The sequence below is a fragment of the Amia ocellicauda genome, chromosome 3 (genome assembly GCF_036373705.1).
Source record: "Amia ocellicauda isolate fAmiCal2 chromosome 3, fAmiCal2.hap1, whole genome shotgun sequence".
In the NCBI taxonomy this organism is placed as follows: Eukaryota; Metazoa; Chordata; class Actinopteri; order Amiiformes; family Amiidae; genus Amia; species Amia ocellicauda.
The window spans coordinates 29,236,617-29,247,830 of NC_089852.1; the positions used below are offsets into that span (position 1 = coordinate 29,236,617).

Here is an 11,214-nt window from a genome sequence, read left to right on the forward strand (position 1 = left end):
AAATCAAGCAATCAATTTCAATGTCAGATGAGACTTCCCTTCCCTCAGACAGCTCCCATAGTATCATTTATTCCATATTGATTTAGACAACAAATGCACATTCTGAAAAGAATATTTAAAGCCATTAACATTTATTAAAGAGAGTCAGTGAACATTATATCGCATATGACACATGCACTGGCCACATTTAAGGCTAAAACATCGTTAACTACAAGTGTACATTTTTAAAAAGCCTTAGTTACCCTTATGAACATGTCCTTGTCGACAATAGCCCAGGTTAATTAATTGTACATGCACAATTTCATTCAATGCACATGATTCAATAATAGGGTCTATAATTTTGTCTTCATTTGAATTCTGTGGCCATAAATTGAAAAACTCAGATTCCCTTTTTAAAAAACACATAAGTCTCTCACATCCCCCAACTGATTTATCAACTACTTTTGTTCCAACCACTTTAAGACACTCACAGAAACAGTGTGATGTATAATCTTATCATTTGAATGCCCTTGGATATTTTAAATTACAGCTCCCAATTGCACACTTGTGCTCAGCAACTCTTTCTTTCAGTTCCCATTGTGGAAAAAGTCCAAGCTTAATCAGCTGTGGAGAAACACAGTGAGATGTGTAAAACTGTATGGAATAAGACCGGAATGGGAGGCAGCATTTGTGTTTGCTTGATTTTGGTCAGTTTCATGCAAGTCAGTGAAATTGTTGTGGAAGTCTAGAAGCGTCTCTGTTTGCGGTCGATGAGGGAGTTATTCTTACTGTCCAGATTTATTTCAACACTCGGACTTTGTAGGACAGACTCAATCTAGGGATATTGTTGAAATTGCCATTTTAATCTAGACGACTAACATTTTTCTGAAGCTGTAGAAATCTCAAATTCAAATGGAAATTGAAAGCCAGTGTTAAAGGGCAACTTTGAAGACGGAGGTGAGGAATAATGGAAGAGACAGGGGCACATAGAGGGAGGAAGAGTAAGGTTGTCACCTGGTCCCACAGGCCTCTTACACTTTCATATACTGCCTCTGAACAGTTCTGATGAACAGCTAAGCAATGCTACTGATCTGACTGGGAGAGTAATTGCACTGTATATCACTTTTATTAATAAACAGAAAATAAACAGCGACTTTAAAAAGGAAAAAAAAATGCATTCATCATTAGTAATATTACCATAGAATGCTCTGCTGCACATGCAAATTAAGCACCAATTCTTATCATAACAAAGATGTTATAGTTAATTTATGTGTTATTATATTAAATTGTAATGGTAATTTGAAAGTCTTGTCCTATTGTCAAAGTGTCCAGGGATTATGAGACCATGTGGCAACACTGAGAAAGCGAATGACAAAGTGAATGAGGGAAGAATGATGTGAGGGAGAGAATTGTGTGCTGAAGTCCCAGAACTCGTTGCATTAAAGTTGGAGACAAGAGGGGAAAAGACAAATTGGTTAACAAGCACATTTGTGAAATTTATTTTGTATGGCATTGTGTAGCAAATAAGATCAATTAATTTTAATCTAGGATCATGATTTCAATATATAAGACAAGGCTTATTGAGACGGATAAATATGGAATTCTTCTCAGGATGGAGGAGGGTTAACCAAAGCATTTGGTTTCATACGGATCTCCTATGAATGACTGCATGTCCATCAGTGAAGTGTAAGACTGAAAACAAGGCACCCAACCTTAACACTGCAATGAGACATCTCTCTCTCTCTCTCTCTCTCTCTCTCTCTCTCTCTCTCTCTCTCTCTCTCTCTCTCTCTCTCTCTCTCTCTCTCTCTCTCTCTCTCTCTCTCTCTCTCACTTTTCCCCTCCTGACCAGTGAGTCTGTTCCTCTTTCACCACATCTCTCTCCCTGCCTCTTTTTTGCCTTCTCTCCCTATACACCCCCCCTTACTCCTCTCTCTACTTCTTTCCTTTTGCTCAGATGACCATTTCATAGCCTATATCTAATCTCTCTTCTCTGCACCCAACGCCCCCTCCTTTTTTTTACCCTCATCCCTCTCTCTTCAGCAGGGGTCTCCAACTCAATTTCCAGAAGGGCCTTTATTGTCTTTTACAGCTGATGGCTTAAAATATTATTTTGATTCAAGTTAGACTGCCTGTAACATTATCAAATGCAGCCTGTACAGAACTATTCAATTCACCCATTTAACAAGCTAATCATACCAATGAAGTAACCTAGAACTGAGTTTGAATGAAAGCTAGAAGAAGCTGCAACCCTCCAGGAACTGAGTTCAAGACCCCACTTTACAGTTTCCTAGCCTTGGTGAAAAAAATACCTGCAACATCATCCACACCAACCCTCATGCCAGGGGGCAGGGTGTATGTGCTGAACTCCAGCACACTGTAGCCACAGTCTCCCAGGCTGGCCCTTACAAAGGCCTCATCCACGGGCACCACAGGGATCCGCACGCCAGGCCCGCCCAGGTAGTAGCTCTCATCTAGCGCCCCAATCAGCAGGAAGTGCCCACCGGGCCGCAGCAGGGAGGAGATGTGGCCCAGTGCCCGGGTGAAGGTGGGTCGGTCACAGCTGACTGCCTCCAGGCAGAAAGCAGAAACAAGGCAGTCAGCAGGGCAGACCAGGGCGCCGGGGGGCAGGGGTGCTGGGCTGTGGACGTCGATGGGCAGCACGTCTGAGACCACTGAGCGCAGACGGGCAGCCTTCTCACGCCAGGCCTGCGAGCTGCAGAAGGCAATATGCATCAGAACAGTGTTTCCCATCCTGGTCCTCTGGACACACCCAGTGTTGCTCAATAGTTATTCATACCTCTCAGTGGTACCACAATTGTAAGAGTAGGGCATGGATTCAGACCAATCCAATCCATCGAAAACAAGAACATAAGGGATAGGCAATTTCAGACCTGCAGATGGTACTGGAATTGGGTTCCTGCAGATTTTATTAGTACTATTCAATTTGCAACATTGAATCAACAGGTGATTTGATTACTTCAATTATTGACTTCAATTTAGTAATTTAGACTTAAAATTTTAAATTAAAAACGGAAAAACCCTTTGGACCTCAAGGACTGGAATTGCCCAAACCTCATGTATTTGTTTTAAATGTACACTATGTTCCTAAAATAGCTATGTTTCACTGACATACATATTAATCACACAGGGACCTTAAACTGGAAAAAATCAGTGAACCACTCCACCCACAAGACTCTTAATTGTTTAGCTTTATGAAGCCCTTAATTTGACTGTTTTCATAATTAGCATTTTTTATAGGTTTTCTCTGGATTCAGTCCTTGGTTTCATCAATATTAATCTTTAAACATTCAGACACTGAGCAAACAAAATACTGCTCAGTCTGTCCTCAACTGGTGGTTTCTTAAATTGTTTACCAATTAATGATACATAGAGACATGCTAATAATGGTTTATGAAACACTCCATAACCGCTGTTTATTCGGTGTGGACTTAAATGGTTCAGTTCCAGACTAAGACCTGGAAAAGCCTGTTTGAGGAAGCAGCTTCATGAAAGGGTTTGATTAAGATCTCGCAAGAATCAGGACTACTGGAAGAGGAACTACTGGACTAGATCTCAAAGGTGCTCATGTAGTTATAATTCTCTGTGCAGTCATGTGTGAATCAAATCACTGTATATGAAACACTTGGCAGAATATGGAAACATTTTTCTGATTTTATGGAAGACTTTAATGGTGAAATATTTCACTGATCAGTTATTTACAGGGAAAGCCAACCCTGATCCCAAATAATTGTCTTACAGTGTCTTCTGTTTTTTGTGTGTCCTTTTGTGAATCTAAACCATTAAATATTTTTAACATATATTTTATGTTTCTAGTCAGAACACATTTAGGTTTCCGGTGATGGTCCTTCTCTCAGAATAGAAAAAATAAATAAAAAGTACTACACTATTTCCTATCGACGTTATAATGATTGTACATTGATTCATATTATTTCCCTGAATTAATCTTTAGTTATTCACCCTTCCCTCTCTTTATTTAGTGTATGTAGTTTTACCCTGCCACGCCCCTCTCCCACCAAACCACCACCATGTTCCCGGTATTTCTTACCCCCTGCCTTCCAGCTGGCAGACATGCTGCAGGTATGGTGTCCAGTTGAAGCCGCCCTCTCCATCCTCCAGCCAGCGCTGCAGCTCGGCACGGTTCACTGGCAGGAAGTCGGTCAGCAGCACCCGCCGGAACACCTCACACCCGCTCAGCACCTGGTACAGCGTGGGGCCAGAGCCAATGTCCACCAGAGTGTCTCCGGTTATGTCACCTGAGAGAGAGAGAGACAGAGAGAGAGAGAGGGGTGAGCAGGAAGGGGAGTGGTAGAGATGGGGAAAGGAGAGAGAGTAGGAGGGGGATGGAAGTAAAGGAAAGAGAGAGGGAGAAGGGTATAGGGGAAATGAAGAGGTTGGAAGATGGGAAAAGGGTCAGCAAGATGGTAGCAAAAGAGAGGGAATGTGAGAAAGGGAGTGGAGAGGAGTGATAAAGGTGCAGAGTGGATGGTAGGTAAAATGGCAGAAGGAGTTAGAGACAGTAGTTAGGTGGAGAGGGAGGAAGAAAGGGAGAAGGGAGGAGAACAGGATAAATGGGTAAAGAAAGGGAGCGGGGAGGAGAGAGAGGTAGAGATGGTGAGAGAGGGAGAAAGAAAAAAGGGAGAAGAGAGACAAAAAGACTTGACAATCAAATTGATTGTCACACAAACACACACAGTGACAGAGAGACAGGCATTACCCCCAGGTTCCCCTACCCCCCCTACCCCTGTGCCAGGCTCACCCTGAGTGAAAGCGCGGTGCAGGCAGTCCAGCTTCCAGGGTACAATGCTATCAGACCGAGAGAAATCGGCACGAGGGGGGGTGTAGTTGTACTGCAGGTAGGCAGCAGGGTTGAACCTCTGATAGCACTGAGCCATGGTCGCCACCCCGTCCAGCGGCCCGGCCTTTCTCTCTGTAGCACCCAACCCTCTCTCCTCCATCCCTCTCTCCTTTCCCTCCTCCAGCTTTCTCTGTGCAGCCCCTGTGTCTCTTTGTGCCATTTTCTGGGTCGCCATCCCTCTGCTACTCCCTGCCTTTTCACGTCTTCTCTTTCTCTACCCTGGTTGATCTGTAATTCACAGTAACTTTGCTTTGTCTCACTGTCTCTGTTGTTGACGTTTTTGTCACCTGATAGACACTTAGGTGAAAATATGTTTTATATGTTTTCAGATGATTATATTTGTCTGTCTGTCTGTCTGTGTCTCTCTCAAACTGTGTTTTAGAGACTTTCTGTAAGTCTCTTTCTGCTACTTAGATGGTTAATCTGTCTCTCTTATTGTCAGTATGCTTTCTTTCCTTTCCCTCTATCTTTCCCCTCACTCAGATTGATTGTCTTCCTCTCCGAGTCAGTCACATAGACTGTCTGTACATAAGTTTAAATGATTCTGATGGTGAATGTTCCTCTGTCTGTGTGTGTCTGTCTTTCTGTACCAATTTGTCAGTCAGTGTGTCAGTCTGTCTGTCAGCGCCGTCCCCAGATCTATCCGTATGTGTGTCTCTTCCTGTTCACCTCTCAGTCTGTTAGTCTGCCTATCTGTATGTCTGTCACTCAGTTTGTGGGCATGTGGCTGTCTCTCTGGCAGTCATTCCCTCAGTATAACTGTGCCTCTGTGTCTGTGTTCCTGTCAGTATTTATACCTCTCTCTCACTGTGTGCTGTGTGCGAGGGAGGGGGATTTAGGTGTGTCTGGAGTCTGGAGAGTTTTACTTGTTTCTACCATTATCTTCTCATACACAGTCCCCCCCCCTCCACCACCCTGCAGGGTGACTGACAATCTGATAGTGCAGCCAAGCCTAGTAGTACAACCCCAGCCTTGGGCAGTGATGCAATCTGAGAAATGACTTTCTGCCTGGGCATCTACTAATGGTTACCCCCATTGAATGTGAATGTGTGTCTTGGTGAATTGTGTGTGCGTTTCTGTGAAATTATGGTAGGGGTGTGTGAGTGTTATAGAGTGTTATAATCGAATCACCGCCGTATCTCAGGAGTGTGTGCGCTGTGGGCCTGTGATAGCATCTTCCCCCCATGATAGTGCCATTAGAGCCCCAACTGTCCAGTGCTTATGGCAAGCTAATGCAAAACAGATTGCCATTATCACCGAGGCACACCGATACAGGGACACACTGATACTATCATTCATCACTCAGACTGAGAGAGAAGGGGGTGGATAGAGTCATGGTGCCAAAATATGAAGTGCAATGGTGAGGAAGAGGGAGGAAGAAGAGTAGAAGGTGAGGGGGGGATAAAGAGAGAGTGTAGGGGGATGTGGGGGAGAGAAAGAAAACTTAGCAAAAGGGACAAAGAAAGAAAATTATAAGAATAAGAGGATAGGATGAGAGAGATGGGTAAAGTAAATTAATCATGGTTAAAAGGTGAAGGCGTTTGATTCTAATGGACACATTAACCCGACGTGGCCTGTATTCCCACAATGCTTTGCAAACAACAACACCCCCTTATCATGGGCCAGTTACTGTGATCAAAGCCACAGAGCACAATGAGGCTATTCAAGTGCTCATGTAACTCATCAATATCATACAAAATACCTCTGTCTACTTTTAAAGATCCCCAAATGACTAATTACTTAATTCAATCTTTTTTTACCAAGTCTTGTGTTCCATTTCTGTCTGAGGATCACACTGGTGAGCCAAGAAGATTAATAATTGCCTATTTCTCATTTGAACTTTATATAAGGAAATAAATAATTGCCAGCTATAAAACAATCAAACTAGAAAAAAAATTGACCAACTGAGGTGTTCCATGTTGAGGAGCCATATCGTTAAGTGAGAGTTATGAATGGTGACACGGTGTAATTGGCACAGCTTGGAACATTTCTATAATTCAGCATTCTAACATTCCAATTAATAACATACTCTAAATATAAAAAACACATAAGATGAAGCAAATAATATATGTATATATTTTCCAATTACACACAAAAACATCTCACAATCAGCTCTCTCCAACACTAATGCACTTTCCATCCCACTTCAGTGACCTGACCCTACTACTGAAGCTGTCAGATAATGACTTGTTGTTCAATGTGTCCCTCAGTAGATATATACTTTTCCCTTGGCTTATTCTACCAGTATGTGTATTGCTTTACTTTGCTGTGGTCTGTACCATGGTATTTCTACCTCTCCATGCTTTACAATGATTTTACCATTCTTTACTACAATGGGCTTTATCATGACTGGCCACAATACATTGTCAATATAATCTTTCTCTCTCCGTCTCTCTCGCTCTTTGCATGGGTGAGTGCACGTGGGTATTTATCGTACCAGAATCCGAAGCATGCAGCTGCCCTGGCAGAGATGGGCTTATGTAAAAGAGGAATGTCAGACCCTCATTGACCATGCAGTGAAACAGAGAGAGAGCACATGACACACTGGGAGAGAATGCAAAAAAAGACAGGCAGTGAGAGTGACAGATAGGTGGGGACACACAGAGATGAGCAGTAGAAAATAAAAAGTGGGAGCATTTCAATGGAGATAGCATGAGAGGGAGAGAAAGAGAAGAAGGGAGAGGGGGAAAGGAAAAAGGAGAGAGAAAGAGACAGATGCAAAAGGGAGAGGGAGGGAGGCTCTTTGGGATTAGGCAGAGTAATCCTGGTTTGGAAAGGAAATCCACTGCCAACCTCTCCCCTTCCCATTCCAGCTGTCCAGACTCCCCCCCATCAGACCACATGGCGTCTTCCTGTTTTCCAGTGGCATTCCAGTTTTAAATGATGACGATGATTATTATTAAGTAAGTTATTATGTTGTTAAGCAGGTGCCTTTTTCCAGGGCGACTCACATGGTTTACCATAACATGTTCTGCATATACACAATGTTAGAAGGGTGACAACCTTACTATAAAATAATCTATACATTGCAGTGAATAAAATTAAGGTATAAGAGAAGATCGGAATGGTGTACAGGTGTAATCATCACATGTACAAGGAGGTACAGGTGAAAGCACATGATTTTTTGGTGGCACAGTCATCAAAATATTCTTACAAATATTGTGTATTAAATGTCTTTTCCTACATCCAGGGTACTGTATTTATCAATGTTTTTAACGATATACAAAAATTAAAAAAGCCTATGTAATTTACTACTATTTTAAAATGTAATGTACACTTCTACAAATTCAACATGACTTATATTGGCTTAACAAATGTATCATATCCCCTACAAAAATATTAAATTCAGAGTTAAGAAAATGTTGTATTTGAATAGGCTGGTAAATCTTTTTTATTTGTATTTAATCAAATAAAGCTTAAAGTTGATTACAATAAAAGTATTAAGCCTAACTCAGACATTGTCAATTTATCAAACCTTTTTTCTCCCTGACAAAGATGTCTTTTCCATCCCTAAAATGAACTGTTTTTTAGTCTATCCCCTAACATCCTCTTTATGTTACTTCCCACATCCTGTGTTAAATAGCGTTAAAATAAAATAAAATTCACATTGTATAAAATATTGCAGGATAAAATACATTGGATGTTTTTTTCCTTAACTGATAAAAAGTAAATAATGCAATTTATGTTTTGTTTTGACATAAAAACTGCCCATGTAACTTGTAACAAGTCATGACATTAGAAGGGCTTCACCGCGGGGTAGTATCAAGGGGGCGTATTTGCCACAAAGGTCAAAATGGATGTGTTCGTGTGGGTTTACTCGCATTTAGATTAGGTGACAAACTTATACATATGGTAAAGCCCAATAGATTTGATTGCCATTTTTAATTATAATTATAATCTTAGTTTTTCTGATTACTTCATGTAATATTGATTATTCATACATTCGGTAGCAGCTGAATAGGCAATAAATAAATACATAAATAAATATATTTATATATATATATATATATTAATTTATTTAGTAGTGGGTTCAAAATTTCAGTTCAGTTTCAGTCCCCTATTGTGGATAAACATTTTAAGTCCAAGATGACCTCCCTAAATTTAACAAACACAGTGGATAATATGTATACTTCAAACTGCTAAATATATCAGCAAACATTCAGACTAAGCAAGATCAATTAAAGTCAAATTATAAAACTTATTGTTAAGTGTTATTTGGATTAGTCAGGGAATTCCTTTTCAGACTCAATTATTAATATTTTTATTATTTTTAATTCCTTTTCAGGTTTGGGTTTGTCTTTTCTATCTGTGTTTGTATGTCAAGGGGGTGACAGAGTTTTTATTTATTAATTGACTATCATCACTTTGATATATTTTGTTTTTGAAGTTAATTGTGCTGGGCATGTTTGACTCATTGAGTGCATTTTAACTCAGCAAGCACACCTGTCTTTGATCCCAGGAGCTCAGTACATCACCCTCCCACCAGTAAATGTTAACTTTCACTATTAGGAGACACCTGATTTTAATTAGAGATTGCTCTCAGTTGAGAGCAGATTAAGGAGAGCTTGATTTAATTTAGCCTGACCTGGAGGGAAAGCAGCTTGGAAACAATATAGATTTGTGATATAGGGTTCGATGGACTAAAGGGAAACAGGAAAAAAAGTAAATCAGATAAACTGAGCTTATTTCAACAAATTCCAATTTGCAGCTGACATTTGTATCTTTGCAAATACACCTGAAGACCTGCAGCTTCAAATTCAAGAACTAACAGATGCAAGTAAAGAACTAGTCTCCAAAATAACTTGTTCAAAGTCATGTTCAATAGCTTTGTTAAAACTAAGAAAACTAAAGAAGTCAGAAGTTATGTCTACCTTGGACAACAAACCAGCGCAGATAGAGATATTATGGAAGAAATCAAAAGAAGAGTGAAAATGGGATGGAGTGTATTTGGAAGAAACAGTGGTACGCTGTTGAAAGGAAATCTACCCACTTGTTTCAAGAGAAGAGTATTTGATCAATGTACACTAGTAGTGCTCACTTATAGATATGAAACATGGTCATTTAATGCAAATATTATATAGAAACTGCGGACGACACAAAGGAGCATGGAAAGATGTATGCTTGGAATAACAAGAAGAGATAAAATGAATAAATAAATGAGTGGATCTGAGAACAAACCAAATTATGTGACATAATTGAAAGAGTGAAAATGTTAAAATGGCAATGGACTGGACACATTGTCCATCTTTGATCTGTTCTTCTTGCAAAGGCTGGACAAAGCTTTTGAAAGGATCCCAAAAGATTAAAAAAGACTAGAAGAAGAACACATAGAAGATGGGAAGCTGTAGATCATAGCCGGTGGAAACATCTTGGGGAGGCCTTCATCCAGCAGGGGATCGATATAGGCTGATGGTGGTGGATATACACATTATATATATATATATATATATATATATATATATATATATATATATATATATATATATATGATAGATAGATATATATACCTATGCCTATATTGCATGTCTATTTCTTAATATATGTATAGCTGTAATGAATATACAATGTGTAGGAGTTCTTGGACACACACATGTTACCCTGGCTCTGAGGACATATGAGACTGGAGTCTTAAAGGTACTATTTGTTTATAGATGCCCCCAGGGAGAGGGATTATGGGCTCAGTATTGAGGGGAGCGCTTAAGCCCATTCTTTGGGGTAGGACAGTTGTTTTTTCAGCTATAAATACCTCACCCATGTCAGACTGACTCCCTGGAATGGGCAGGCTGGCACTGCAGGGATTATTGGCACAGGGAAAAGGATGGAGAGAGAATGTAAAAAAGCTGTGAGGAAAGGAGAGAGGTGGATAGATAAGGGGAGAGAGAGAGGAGAGATGTTGAGAAAAAGTGAAGCATATCTTATGTATCTCCTGAGAACCTGCATGGGGAGTAGAGCGGTAATTTGGTGAAATGGAAGCTCCCCATCGTCCCTCATAATAAAATTGCTGTGGCGCGGTTTGAAAGACGGGGCACTGTGACATGGCCTGAAGAGAACACAATCAAAAACCATCACCAGACCTTGGATCCAAAAGTTGCCGAAAGTGACACTACTTAGAGACCAAACAGCAGTCTGTGGTTTAGTGACACCCACATCACAAATGAATGTGAAGGCAATTGCAAGAAGGCAATCTTGCAGATGGACAGAGACACAGAGAGGAGTTTTCAGACAAACACACATTTTATTGTATAAAAAATAAAACTAACAATCGGTTAAAACCATATAATCCATGATAACACATCTATACATATTGTAAGAAAGCCATTCAACATGTGTGCATTGCTTTTAATATATATATATAT

General features: G+C 40.3%; 1 protein-coding gene across 1 annotated transcript; it reads right to left on the reverse strand.

Moving 5' to 3' along the window:
- Nucleotides 1-109: 109 nt before the first annotated feature.
- pnmt (phenylethanolamine N-methyltransferase) lies at nucleotides 110-5,636 on the reverse strand. Its single transcript, XM_066698920.1, has 3 exons — nucleotides 4,760-5,636; nucleotides 4,049-4,256; nucleotides 110-2,695 (listed from the first exon to the last, which is right to left on the reverse strand). The coding sequence occupies exons 1-3, from the start codon at nucleotides 5,031-5,033 to the stop codon at nucleotides 2,260-2,262; spliced, it is 918 nt and encodes a 305-aa protein (XP_066555017.1). The 5' UTR covers nucleotides 5,034-5,636; the 3' UTR covers nucleotides 110-2,259.
- Between the last annotated feature and the right edge of the window lie 5,578 nt (nucleotides 5,637-11,214).

Coding starts and splice junctions, on each gene's coding strand:
- pnmt (XM_066698920.1), bottom strand. CDS start 5,033: ATGGCGACCCAGAAAATGGCACAAAGAGACACAGGGGCTGCACAGAGA. Junction 4,257..4,759: donor GCACCGCGCTTTCACTCAGG/GTGAGCCTGGCA, acceptor TCTCTCTCTCAG/GTGACATAACCGGAGACACT. Junction 2,696..4,048: donor TGCCAGCTGGAAGGCAGGGG/GTAAGAAATACC, acceptor TGCCTTCTGCAG/CTCGCAGGCCTGGCGTGAGA.